Source organism: Tauraco erythrolophus, chromosome 2 (assembly GCF_009769465.1).
Source record: "Tauraco erythrolophus isolate bTauEry1 chromosome 2, bTauEry1.pri, whole genome shotgun sequence".
NCBI lineage: Eukaryota > Metazoa > Chordata > Aves > Musophagiformes > Musophagidae > Tauraco > Tauraco erythrolophus.
In genome coordinates, this window is record NC_141466.1 from 60,142,865 (window position 1) to 60,157,589 (window position 14,725).

The window sequence follows — 14,725 nt, forward strand, 5'->3', positions numbered from 1 at the left end:
TCCCAAGGGAGTTGGTTAATGGCTCTGCTTTAGGAGCTGCTTCTGAATTTGTTTTCTAGTCGCCCATTTGCTTAGCCTTTTCAAACTCTTACATAGATTAGCTCTATCCATAAAGGAAGGATACTTTCTCGTCCTGTGACCTCCAGAAATACACTTTCCATTCGCATGGGCTGCCTTATGCTTGCATCATCAAATTTTTAATGGGAAGTTAGTAAGTTTTACTGTTTAAAATTATTTTTTAGGCCAGGTGCATAGCACTTACTACAGCTTTTGGACAACCTATGGTCCACAGATCAGTTCAGAAACCCTTGTCTTAGAACCGATGGTTCCTAGAAACAAATGTTCACCTGACATTTTTGCTTTTTCACATGAGAATTACAGAAATTATAAACCACATTGTAACCATATTCTTAGATTTTGTTGTCTCATTGATTTCTCTCAACATTATGTACTGAATTTCTTTTTCTTATTTAGGCCTCTATAGGATAAGCACACTGATATATTTCTTATATATGACATATTCTGAAGGTTGCTGCCAAACAGATTAAACTGTGTAGTGACTTCATCTTTGCACGGTTGCTATAGATTCCAGAGAATAATTTATCTATAAATGTATTTCCTTATCAATCTAGCTTGCTCAGCTTTCCTTGTGTCAGCTGCAACCAAGTGTTATTATTTGTACTGAGGTCTGTCATCATTCCATGACTATTCTCTAATGCTTGTTATACTGAAATTCTCATCCACTGTAATGTAAAATTTTCTAAAAACCTTTGTGCAGTCACATACGGAGGATTAAAAGCTTTCTTCTGTTATTGGATTACTCTTGTTCTGACACTTTTGTGGGTTTTTTTTCAGACTTCATCCATGTTTGTTTCTTGCTGTGCTCTTTTTCAGTTGAAACTCTATCTATTCTTCATTAGATAACACAAATATCAGTGTATTGAAAACTATTAACAGATGTCCCTATCTGTATGCTTCAGATCAGGCCAAGTTTCCCCAATTTTTGAGATATACAATCTCCAGAATTTACATGTCAGTATTTTTCCTCCATGTTACATGCAATGGAATCAGTATCCTCAGAGTAAAACGTTCTGTCTGTAACATCTACACTTTTCCTCCTTCCCACCTCTGCACTGAAATTCCAGAGTTTTCTTTGTCCAACGGGACAAGTGCATGGAAATGAAAGTACATCAGAGGAAACGACCTCTGAAGCCTAAAACATAATCTTCCTATTTAGTAATCTGAATTTAGCTTCTGGAAATTCTCTTCTACACCCCTCTTAACAAATCCCTTTAAAAACACTAATTGAGTTTTTAAAAACATATAAACACACAGAGGATTCTAAGAATGCCTGAGTACGACAGAAAATTTCAACTGTATATTTTAATAGATGAGAAATACATGTCAGATTTTATTAATATTACATAAACTTTAAAAGGGCCTCATCTTTCCATTAAAACTTCTACTAGTAAACATTCACTATAAATCCCTTAGCTATCAAATATTCACAAGAGTATTCCTAAATAAATCACTAGTAAATACTGCAATATTAATATCTAAAAAAACCCATAGATCACAAAGATCAAACTATAAAAAAAAAAAAAAAAACTTAACATAAAAACATTTCAACAGTTTTCAGGCAGAATTCTTCTATTTACTGGTAAAAGAATCCAGTAAGTCATTTCAGATACGGATGAAGCTGTTTGGGCCGAGCTTTTCTTGACAGTCCAATCCTGATGGGGCCTTTGCATGTTTTAAGAGGCTGTACTCTTATAACGTCATGTGATAGAAAGTATCCTATATAAAAAAAAAGAAAAATAAAAAGTGAAAGTAAACCCAGAATTACATATTATATACACCAGAATTACATACTGCATATCTTGATATGTAAATTAGATGGACATTGATTGCAGTTTCTCAGTCCTTTACTACATCCTGTCCTATCTCAATTTCGTTCTGCTGCAGAGCATCTAACATTCTCTTTCTGGTCGAAATTGAGACACCAACAGCTGGGTCACACTTCGATTCTTTCTAATTAGAAGGATCCTGGACCTAACATCACATAACTTCCCTGGCAGGCTGGCCAAGGCATACAGTTTGATACAAATTACCACTCCAGGACAGTGGGGACATGCTGAGAGGAGTACGCTTCAATACTTCCCACTAGTCTGAGGGGTTTAGATGCACAAACCCAAATTACAGAGCTGGCCACCCCCCTGCTGGTGGTAATGATCACGATGCCTTGTCTTGTGCTACTCATTTTACAGTAGGACAGGAGGACATGGATTTTCCGTTCCAGAGTCTATTAAGTAAGTTATATACCATCCAGTAATCTGGAGTATGATTCAGTCATCCTTTATAAGCTGTTCTGTTTTGCATAAAGTATATACTCGCTGGGGAAGAATGGAAGACTACGACCTTGTAAACTAGAGATTAGGACAATGAATCATCTGGAAGAAGTAATAATCACACAAGAAAGTGTCATATTTCTCAAGATCCTTTCCAGTTCTCTTTCCCGTTATTCTGTAAAATGATGAAGCACTGAGCACTTAACTAGGACGTCAAATAGTGAGCCCATCAGAGCCTTAGGCACTCAACTGGGGTCCTACTAAAGGGAGATAAAAAGCTCTAAGCCTTTCACAAGAATTTTAAATGATGGGATGAGAAAAAAACCCAAAGCTCCATTCTTAAGTCAAGGGTGAGATAGTGCTGTTCTGTCTTTCGTAAGACTCATAAGAGTCAGTTGGAAGAAGAACTGCATGCACTAAAAGTCAATCAGGTGTTATGGGTTTACATATAGCCAGTAAATCACGGTAGTTAGTCATGCTGAATTGTAAAACTGCTGAAATATAAATCTTCTTGTCCCACCTAGGTGTCTCCTTTCCAAAACAGCCACAGTTTCTGAGGCAATAGTTGCTTCATGTGACCAAACAGTGGGATGTAAAACAAAGAATTCACTGATACCAGCAAGTATAGAACCTGTATCTCCTAATCTTCTAACTATGGGACCAATTGCTGAATTAAGTCACAGAGTTTTGGCAACTAAATTGGCTAAATTAACAGACTTGGATTCCACAGCAGAAACAGAGTGATCATACCCAAGATATATAACCGACCTAAATGACGTAAGAGCACGTGTGATGGCTCAGAATCCTACTGAAAGACAGAAGGAGACAACCACACATCAGCAAAACCTCTGATATTAATTCCCACCAGCAGGATAAATACAGTATTCCTCCTGACAAAAGCAGATACAGTCCTTGCTTCAGAATAATCTCTAAGACAATGTTCAGTGTAAGTGGAAGAGAACTGTCTCTGCCAACCAGAGATTACAGCACACGAGCAATGTATCTCCTCAAAGAAAGAAGATACTCAGCAGTTCCCTATTTGATATCAACTGAGAATAATGATGAGGGGAACATTAAATTCTTCCAGCTTCTTCTACTGGAAGTATTGTCTTGGTTTCAGCTGGGACAGAGTTAGTTCTTTTTAGCAGCTGGAAGTTTTGATTTTAGTCTGGGATTCATTATGAGAAGAATGTTGATAGCCACTGATGCTTATAGCTGGTGCTGAGACCTCAAGGACTTTTCAGCTTCCCATGTTTTGCCAGTGTGCAGGAGCACAACAGGCTGGGGGGAGCATGGCCGGGACAAAGGGTCCACAACTCCTTTTATGATTCAAACTTGGATTTAGGATTGAGGGTCAAATTGGCCAATGAGGTATTCCATATCATGCAACGTCATGCCCAGTATATAGATGAGGGTTAACTGGAAAGAAGGGCCTTTGTTCTTCCAGGGACTCTCTCTCAGATTCTCAGAGTGCTGTCTGTCTCTCGTTCTCTTTTTGGGCCTCTCACCTGCCCGGGATTGTGGTGTTGGGATTTATCTGTTTCAGAGTTGTTTACCAGGACAGGACAGGCGTTAGTCACCAGATGGTGAGCAATTACACTGTGCATCACTTGTTTGTATATGTTATTACCATTATACATATATTTTTTTCATATATCATTATTATTACTTTTATATCATTAAATTGTTCTTATCTCAACCCACGGTCTCCTTTTCCCTTTTAATTCTCTTCCTCTTTCCCCGGGGGGTGGGGGAGGGTGAACAAGAGGCTCTGCGGCATTTAGCTGCCGGCTGGGCTAAACCACAAGAAGTATATTAGATGCCCATTGATTCTGACAAAGCTCTGGAAGTAAGGTACAGAATGCCTTAGAAATCTGCCATTGCCCTAGAAATCTGCACGATTTCTCAGCAATCATGGGGAAAAAAAGAAGTCACTAATTGCTAAGGTTTTCTTCAAAACATTTCTGGAGAAGCTCAGATGAGAACTTAAAAAAGACTAGGAAGTAATGCAAAGGGAAAAGTTACTGCTAGTGACAATGGAGAAAATGTCTGTTTTTCTTTGCCCTTGGCCCTGTGGCCCAAAACAACAGGGAAAGAAGAAAGGGAAGATGACCCAGATTCCATCATCTGATCTTCTGCAGGAGCTACAGTGTTCCACCTAGCAAGCTTCAACGCCATCTGAACAAAACTTCAAAAAAGAAGATGTTAACATCAACCACCTTGTGCTGTTATGCACAATACAGCATTCTAGAATTTGAATTTTCCCTAAGCAATAACAACACTTACTACAAAAGTCAGAAACTATAATCTACCTGACACAAAAGAACCAAAACCCAATATCTTACAGAGCAGTGATAAACAGTAAAAAGTAGAGCAGTATTCTCTGTGACATTTTACATTTGGTATATGAAATATTACTGAAAGATGACATATCTTCAATAAAAAACAGGCAAAAAGAATACCAGAGGTCATCTGTAGATGTTCAAGATTTTTGGTCTCATTATTTCACAGAACGAAAGAAACAACTTTCTGAGTCCTGAGAACAGCAAAGCGTGCGCCAGTTTTACAAGGTGCAAGGGGGAATAAAAGTGAAAATACCTGCACATGATCTGACTTAGTGAAACAGAGGTTATCTACAGCCTTTTCTTTACAATGTTTTAGTATTTCACTTCAGAATAAACTAATAGCCTTGTTTTACTAAATGTTTCCAAGTGTTGGAAAAAAAATGCAAAAGCATGCTTTTTGAAATCCTAGCAGATCAATTGGCAATATCCTTCTGAATTTCCATTCACAATGCGTCCAAAACTGCAACTGTTCCCAGTATATCAAACCATGTTCTCCTTGTAGTATATCTTGGCTATATCACAATGATTGAAGACCCAAAGATGTTTGTTGAAAACAGCTCCAAAACAAGCAAAAAAAGAAACTCCATATTGTTAGAGTTCTTTTATTCTATCCAAAGAACAAAAAGGTTCATCTGCATGACTTACTCTGTGATCCAAGCCAAAGATCTAGTAACCTACAATTAAACAAAACATGATTGTTGTAGAGAGAAAGCTAAAAAGGGAAGAAACAAATACGAATGTTTGAGAAATAAGTTTATTAGCACTGGTATTTGTGGTACAAATAACAGAATAACATTACTCTTACCTCCCTCTTTGTGTAAACTATAGTTTTGATCCTTAAGAAGTGTGCAGGATGAAAAAGCAGGGTCCCATGGGTATGGCTCTTTATAAGCTGCATCAAAATAGCAGTAAAAAAAGAAGCATAAATATAACATTTAAGATTTTAATTGATTTCTATAAACAAACAACCAAGTTTGTTTCACCTAGTTATTAATTTGTGGTTCTTGTTGATGTGAGTAAAACATACATGTGCATATTACAGGAAATATTAATGAAGCTACAAAGTCTTACTCTCAGAGGCTTGTCAAAAGCTATCTACACACCTCATGAAGTTCTCCTCCGCACAGAACCAATGATGCAGTTTTTAAATCCCTGATGACATATCATTTTCTCCATTTGGATCTTCTTATTCCAGACTTAAGCAGAAAAGGGATCACTTAGTGAGCAATTCTCAAGTATCTGTTAGGTTTTCACTCGCTGGGGCAAAGCATTCAGGTGTAACTTGCAGCACATTGTAATGTTAAAACTCTACTGAACAGAATTCCCTCCGGGGCTTTCCTGTGACCCTTTTCTAATTGCTTCACAAACACTAATTACCTTCACAAACCCCCTGAAATCTTCACTTTATAAATGTAAAGCCAAGTCCGTGAGAAATCGATTTCAGATGCCAAATTTGAGACAGCTGCATTTTTATCAGATAATTTACCAAATATGACCAAAGCATATCTCTTACTGGTGTTATTTGCGGTTGTGAGAACTCATCACTTCTTCGAACTGAATGCCACGTACAAAATCTGATAAACACGCTGTTTGAAAAGTGGCTGAATAATTTACTTATCACATAGGAGATATATGTAAAAGAAGGTGCAGCATTCAACTGGTGTTTTCTTCTTGGTGTCCTTCCCTTACTCATTAAATACCTCGATTCTGCAGCAAATAGAGTAGGACTGTTAGAGTTTACAAAGCAGATTTCCCGCATGTTGTTTGAAGTGTGGATTTGGTTTCTTCAAGAAAAAATAAGGTCAAAAAATAGGCAGCATCTAAACTTAAAACAAACGTAACTTTAGTACTGCTTAAATTTTGTGCTTGGCCTGGAAGCCAGAACCACAGGTGAGGTATATTTACTCCCTTCATAGTGGATGGAAAAAGTTAGGTCCTTCAAAAAAGTTAGGTCCTTCAAAATAGGATGCTGAACAAGCAATGACCTAGGCAAGAACCGCTTAGGGCAATGCCATAAGAAAGATTAAGTGCAGAATATGTTTTAAAACCTTCTGCGGCTTTCTGAGCTTAAGATCCTTAGTGCAGCAAATTTCCTTCACCTGTTTGGGAACTATGGCCCAGAATTAACTACTGAGGATAGATAACTAGCACACACTTCAGAGAAATATGCAGCTATCACACTTGACAAGTAGTGCCTACCACTCATGAACATACTTATATCAATCTTTATTAATCTATTACATAAACTCGTGTTAAACTGCCCATTTTCCCAAACTAATGTTCTTTAAATAGTAGATATTAGTATCCACGTCAGATGCAAAAACATGTAAATATTGTGAGACGAGCTGTTGTGTTCACTTAGAGGTGTGAAACAAACCAGAGCGATTCAACAGGTGACTGTCGCCACTGATCATATCTGAAAGAAGTTTTTGTCACTATTTGGCTCCTCGTTGATAACGGCCTTCTGAACATTGTGCAAAATCCTTTTTGAAATAATGAAGTTGATTTTCATGACAATACAAAAGCTTTCAGTAGAATACATCCCTGGAAACATTCAAGGTCAGTTTGGATGGGGCTCTGAGCAACCTGATCTAGTTGAAGATGTTCCTGCTCATTGCAGGGCGGTTGGGCTAGATGACCTTTAAAGGTCCCTTCCAACCCAAACTATTCTATGATTCTATGATTCTATGACATCAGTTGTAAGGAAACAGTTGTCTCCTTTGTGAATATTGTATCATGTTTTAATTGAACCATTGCTCTCTGTAAATGTGCATCTTCATCAAGAGTTTTTGTCTCTTTAGAGATATTAGGGCTTATTATGATGAAATCCAAGACAAAAGAAATAATCTATAATGGAATTTGCATTAAGACAAGTTTGAGTAAACCTGAAACTGACTGACTGAATGCTGAGCTACAACTGCCAAGGAACAGTGTGCAGGTAGCAGAGGCAGTGTAGGGTTTTTGCAACTGGGTACTCAAAGGTAAGTACCTTTTGTCTGACAAACCTTGTACAATTCAATGAAAACTCGGTGATTGCTAGGGAATTAGGTGAGTTGAGAAATACACTTTTAAAGGAAAACAAATATTGCCTAAAATTTAAATTTGTTTGTTAATATAATAGCCAATAAATCCATGTGCTTACCTTCTGCAATGGGTGAATGTAGCAATTCTTCACCTGAAGTTCTTGAAATGCAATATTCCTTAGACACTTTTTGGTCTTCATTTTCATTTGATATCTTTTCGTTTAATGAACTTTCATAACTGCCAGTTATGTTTTGCCCTTCTACTGTACCACAGATTGGAGAAGAAAGATATATTTTCTTCTGAGAAACACTTGTCACATTTTCATCTATCCCCTCAGAATTATCTAATTCACTGTAATTGTTGTGTGAGCTTGTTTCCAAACTGGATAAATTATTTTCATTTTCCTTGCTAATTTCATGAAACACATGTAGCTCTTCTAGCACTAAATCAAATTTTCTCTTCAGTTCCAAATCATATATGATTTTATTTTCTAAAGGTAAATATTTATCTTTTACATCTTCAAGACATCCATTGTTCATTGTGGATAAATGCATTTTTAATTTCTCTTTTGCAGCAATGAATGTTTTAGATTCATCTTCTGAATATGACATAATCAAGTCATTCATTACAGCCTCACATTGACTTTCATTAGTTACATGCACTTGTTCATCACTTATCTCTTCCTCTTCTTTTACATATTCAAGATGTTGTTTCAAAGTTGCTGGCTCTGAACTGACTGCCTCATTTCTCTGTGTCTGCCCTTGGAAAGAAAACGGCACTGTTTCTTTAGCCTGCAACAGCAAGTATGTATCTGTCACGGCAGGACTTCCTATGGATGGATGTTGTACAGTGGCATGAATTTTTTCGCTTTGTTTTTCCTTGTCTGCACTTGAGGAACTCCTGCAGTGTCCATCTTCACTTACTACTCTGACTTCATTGACAAAAGGGCTGCTATCTAATGGCAAAGCAACAGACCAATAAACATTTGAGAAACTAGGAAACAAATTTTCAAAATTCATATAAGTATTTTGGTCTTCTACTTTTTCATTTTCTAAATGTGGGCTATATTTACCTATTTTTTTGCAATATTCAGGTCTGTTTGTTTGGATATCTTGTAACAAGAGAGAATGACATTTTTCTATAGTTGTTCTTGACTGCTCAGGTGGAATTAAGATGTCACTTGATTTAGCAGGCAAATTATAAACCTCTTTTGAAGTAGTGTCTGTATTTTCTTCAGACAACGTTTTTCTGACAGAATTGTCTTGGTTTACAACTGGGATCTGGTCGAAGTCTTCAGAATCAGTAGTAAGGGGAATTTTTTCATATGTGTCAAAAATAGAAAAAGGTTTTTTAGAAAGAAAATTAAGAAAATTTGTTTGCAACTCTTTTGACTTCACACATTCTTTTCTATCAGCATTTATATAATTAGAAGTACCCAAAGATTTTTTCATGGTATATGTGACTTTGTTTGTGACTTCATTTGTAGACTTTACGCAATTTCTACAGGCAGTTGTTTCGTGTTTCTTATTTTCAAATAAAACAAAAGGGAAAGCTTTGAAACTTTCTCCATGTAAAGAACTATTAAACATTTCACTTGGTTTCTTTTTCTCGTGCTTTACTGTAGTTACCAATATTTCCTGATTTGTACATTTACTATTTACCTTTTCAAATTCCAGTTGTGAATGGGCAGGAAAGTAACTCCAAGATCTACGATTTACTCCTATCAGATACCGTATTTTTGTGATATTGCAACGATACATCTTGTCTGCTGAAGAACAATCAAAAGCGCCCTGCAGCAAGATTAGGCATTTAGCAACTGAAATTTGCTTTTTCATACCATTTTTGTGACTGACTGACCTCAAATAGGTGCTAAACCCTTCGCTCCCTCTGGATAAGAGGTGGTGCTTTCTTTTATATCTTCCCTCACATAATCCACTTTTTTGGTTATGAAAGAGGGTTCCTCTTTTTAGGAAAGTGGACCCTTCATCTAAAGATCTGGAAAAATGTCTTCTTTGGCATTCATTATGTGATTCAAAACCAATTGTTTCCACAAATTTAGAACTTACAAAGCCTGGATAAGTGTCACTGTTCTTATGAAATTCTGTATTTTGCCTCAAAGTATTATCTGTGCAGGAGTTTAGGTGATCTTGCTTTCTGCCACACAGAGGCTGTTTCTCCACTCGCATGGACTTTCCTTCAGCTGGTAATAAAGTATTTGTGCTATTGAAAACAGAAGCAAGAATTGTCTTTTGTAGTTCCTCTTTCAGACACTTTGAAATAAGAGCCAGCAAACAAATGCATATTTTACTGTCGTGGTTCCTATTTATATTGCTCTTTACTAACTTTTGAGCATCACACTGCTCGTTTAATGTTTCGCAGAAGTGAAACCAATGTGGAACACTGGCATCCTGACATGTAGGCATATCTTGACGTAAAGATTCAGTCCATCCAAACAACATGTTTTGAAATGAAAACTTTAATTTGAACATTTCCTTTCCCGTAAATATATTGCCACTCACTTTCTTATACGGAAAAACCTGCACAGTAATGCGAGGACAATTACTTTCAAATATAATGTTTTTAGTTAAATATCTTTTGAAATCAAGTATTTCTTTAGTAGAGAGTTTTGATTTTGCTTCATGCAAACTATTGTCACTGTTTGAATCATGCACACCACAGAGTACATCTAAATTATTTTTCTCTAATGCTTCTGTTGTTACTGGAATACTTGTCTGTATACAAAACGCTCCTGCTTTCTCATCACTGCTGCTCTTCCCCATTGTCTTCAAAAGATCGTTAGAGCTGACACATTTCTCATTCTGAATGTTTTTAACACTAAAGCAAATGTGAATCTTTGACTTCTGGGCATCATCACCATCTGAATTCTCCAGCATTTTATCCTTGAAATAATTTTCAGCAAATATTCGATTGCATTCAATGTTTCCTGTGAAATGAGTTACAGACACTTTTCTTCCTTCTGCCAAAGCACTGTGCTCTTGTTTGCTAATTGACGGGTAATTCTTTTCTTTAAATGCAGAAACAACACTTGAAGCTTTTAAACTGCGTTTAACATTTTGCATTTTTTGTTCCCCTATCATCTTAGGCATTTTTTGCACACCATATATCTGTTTAGATTGCATCAAAGGTGATTGGCCTTTAAAATTATTCCAATCTGTCTCCTTCAAGTTAGTTGATAGCATTTTACTATTTATTTTATTGGAAATGCTAGGAAGTTGGAAATTAGGGATTTCCAGCGGCTGTATACTTCTAAAAGGTTTTAATGTTGGAATTATATGATGAATTATTTTTTTCTTATTATCTCTTTCTGCAGTAGTTTCATTATCACTACTGGAAAAGTCTTTATCTTCTGTAGAACATACTTTTTTCAGAAATTTTTTTTTCTCATGTTCTATGTGTGAAAACACAGAACTGGTACCACATAAAAATGGAATTTGCAAAAGCTGGTACTGTTTCCACTTTTTATCAGAGGCAGACTTTTGACTTAACAATTCCATCTGAAACAAGTTTCTGTTTAAGGGTGTAACTGAAGAGTTTTGTTTGAGTTCATTATCAGTATTTCTTTTATTATTTTGTTCTATATTGTTGCGCTGAACTTGGGGTGGATTTAGTACCTGTAGATTTTTATATGTGTTAGCAGCACTCTGCACACTGAGTGACTCTGTTTCAAGAGGATGTCCATGTACATTCAGGGAAATGTCATCTTCTGTAGTATTTTGGTCTTCATTTTCAGGACTCCATTTTTTCATGGACAGTTTATTTTCTGATACTCTACATGGTAACTTTTCATTACTATAAGTTTGAAAATAGCAAAACTCTCTCATACAAGTTTTTCTTTCTGTATCACAACTTTGCTTTTCTAACACTCTGTTGTTTCGTCTTTCTGACAAATATATAGGTTCGTGTGGTAATGTCTGGTACCTGTTCACATGGTCTATGCTTTGTTCTAGCTTTTGTTGGTCCTCTTTCTCTATGCTTTTTTGATTACTTTCTATCTTCATTCGCTTCGGATATAGGTAGTATTCCGTTTCATCTGACGGTGCAGATAAAAATCGTTCAGAACATGTACTTTCCATGTTCACAAAAATAAGTTCTATACTTGCTGAGATAGACCTGAAAGTTAAAGAAATACTAAAGTATTAGGCATAAATGATCTTTTAATGATTTCCAAAACATATAGGACATAAAATCAGTAATTCTATCATCTACATGTTACCACATTGATATTTGTTCCGTATATATTACAGACCTGAGATAAAGGCAGGAGCACTGAACAACATCTAAAACCTAGATCTACAATTTAAGATAGAAGTTATTTTCTAAGGTTGCAGATGTATGCAAAATTAAAATGTTAATTTCACTGTGTCAAAAGTTAAAAATATTAATCGCATTTTTTCATGCATTTGTCACACTATATTTTTGTCAAAAAACACATACTAAGTATCAAGAAAATAATGCCCACTGATTAATTATTCCGACTCTAGGGAGTGGATCCTTTAAAACTTTTAAAAGCTGAAAGAAATTGCCAGTCTTGTCTTCACTGTGCGATAATTTGTAATGTTTAATAGTGGGCGAGTTTATCGGAAGTCCTCAGGTGTGACAAAACACTGTATCAGGTTGTGTGTTCCTACACAAAGAAACAGTGGGGTTGCAGGCACAGATCTAGATTGTTAAACTTACTGACGCTCGAGATGTTTAAATGCATGTCTCTTCAAGTTAAATGCACTCAGCAGCTTCGTTGAGTAAGTGATCTACCTAGTGTGTGGAACATAATTTGGGCAAAATGAAATTTCATACCCTGATTGAAGGAGTTTATTATACTTGTAACAGACCGGTTCGCCAGTATCTCTGAACAATCCAGTCACCATGTAGAGCTGGCCCCAGAAAGCCAACGGGAAGGAGTTCAAAATGTTTCATGAAGTATATAATTAACAGAACTAATTTTTCAACCAGGACTGCACGATTCAAGAATCCAGTATCATTCCTAATTTGACGGGTTTACTTCTTTAATGGCACAGGAAAACCCATTCTGGCAAGGAACGCTTCTGAGATGGCAGGATATACCTGTGAAATGCAGACAGAGAACAAACCCTCAAGCTGGCGGCTGTGTCACCTCCCTCCAGACAGCCGCTCTCTCCCCTCCCTGAGGAGGCGTCCCCCTTGCTGAAGGTGACGGGTCTCCTCCGATCCCCGAGGTGATTTCCCTCTCTGGCAGACAGCCACCCTCCTCCCTCTTTGAATCAAGTTTTACCGTGAGGGAATCTGTCTCTCCCTCCGGGTTTGCATAGCCTCTTGTAAGATTTTTTTTTTTTTTTTTTTTTTTTTTTTTGGAAGTCTTCTACAGTGTATTTCCCCTCCCTGCAGCAGGGTCGCTCCTCTCTCGGAGCCCGGACCTCGCCCCGAGGCGCTTGCCCTCGGCGCACCTCTCAAGGGGGGAGCGCATCCCCCTCAGCCGCCCGCTTCGGGGGCCGCCTCCTCCCAGGGCTCCGACCGCCCACCACCCGCCCGCCCCCCGAGCGCGGGACAGCTCCGCGTCGGCTGGAAACCTGGAGAAGCGGAGCGCGACCCTCGGGGTGACCTGACGGGGACAATCGGCCGGCGGCACTGCCGTCGCCGCGCCGCCCCTCACCGGCGCCGCCGCTCCAGGCGCCCGGAGGCGGGAAAAGCCGCCTCAGGCGGGAAGAATCCCTCCACCCCGTCGCGGCTGCAGCTCCGCGCTGGTGCGGTGTGGCGCCGTGTCCGTACCGGCGTATCCCTCTGCCCGAGAGGGAAGAGGCCGAGGAAGGCGAGTTGGGATGCAGGCGCCAAAGGCTGCAGGGTGAGGCGCGTGGCTGCCAAGATGCTGTAGAAACTGCAGTTTGGTTGGAAAATCCTTTCCGTGATGCCCGAGCAGTGGGTCACTGATTAGAGCCAAGTGACCTGCCGTCAATTATTTCTACAAGCTGGATGTATTTTTCTAAATTGCCTAAATCCAAAAGCATGAGAACCTGCATGTGCAAATGCTTATGTCCGTGGCCCTTCTCCACCATCCTCCTCTGCTTAACACGGAGCAGAGCAGACATTGTTCCCCTTATCTTCCTCCTCACAGTAGCAAGCGTTGATTCAGCCGAGGACTTAATTCCAAAAATAACAAGTATTCATACAGCTTCGTGCTTTTGAAATAGGTGTTTCCTCTTCAACTGCTGAAATTTCATTTCCAAAACGTTATTTTTTAACGTTTGCGATAGACCAGCAGGTTGCTTTAACACCGTTAAGGATGGGCAATAAAAATAGAAACATCCTAAGGGCCTGTTGTTGCAAATATTTTTTTTTTTTGAGGTTTATCGTCCATACTACAGTGAACAAATTCACTGAAGCCCAACAGATCCATTGTTCCTGGTAGTAAACATTACACACAGGAATTTTATAGAGCTAAGCCTTAAAATAGCTTTCACCTCAGTATTTCTGCTTTTTTAAAATAAATTTGGCTAATAACTGCTTTCTAATACTTAAGAAATATTATTAATTCAATCCATCTTTAGTTAACAAGATACGGTTCTTGTCTATCCTTAAGCAACAAATAGTTTGACTGAAATCAATTACATTACGTACACATTTTAAAATACTTAAAATACCATATGGAATGAAGGTCATAATATAATCTAGAAATAGGATTTTAAGGCATGTAAGAGAGATTCACCACGGCACTTACGTTTGCTCCTCCTCTGCATTGCAATAGCATCTAGGAAGCATTCCTGGAAGACAAATTACTGTATTTTTCTGAAGTGGAAATGCTGTAGTGTTCACAACTGTTTCTAACATCTTCTGAATAGAGTGTTCCCCCACTTGCCTGTCAGTGCGAAGTCCCTTAGTATGTGTGCATTGTAGATTGCAAGAAAATAGGAGTCTGTTTAAATTTACTCATGTCTTTGAGCAGTGAGAAGAATTAGGTGAAAAATAAAGAAAACCGCCTTTTCTTGCATCTACACAGCTATAAATCAAGATTGTTTA

At 37.9% G+C, this 14,725-nt stretch overlaps 1 protein-coding gene across 1 annotated transcript; it reads right to left on the reverse strand.

Annotated features, from left to right (window-relative positions):
• Positions 1–1,678: 1,678 nt before the first annotated feature.
• On the reverse strand, positions 1,679–11,811 carry RAD51AP2 (RAD51 associated protein 2). The gene is made up of 3 exons (XM_086608401.1): positions 7,836–11,811; positions 5,499–5,585; positions 1,679–1,797 (listed from the first exon to the last, which is right to left on the reverse strand). Exons 1-3 carry the CDS (start codon positions 11,809–11,811, stop codon positions 1,679–1,681), a joined length of 4,182 nt encoding a protein of 1,393 aa, XP_086464527.1.
• Positions 11,812–14,725: the final 2,914 nt, after the last annotated feature.

Coding starts and splice junctions, on each gene's coding strand:
- RAD51AP2 (XM_086608401.1), bottom strand. CDS start 11,811: ATGGAAAGTACATGTTCTGAACGATTTTTATCTGCACCGTCAGATGAA. Junction 5,586..7,835: donor ACATTCACCCATTGCAGAAG/GTAAGCACATGG, acceptor ATTTTGATGCAG/CTTATAAAGAGCCATACCCA. Junction 1,798..5,498: donor TAGTTTACACAAAGAGGGAG/GTAAGAGTAATG, acceptor TTTTTTATATAG/GATACTTTCTATCACATGAC.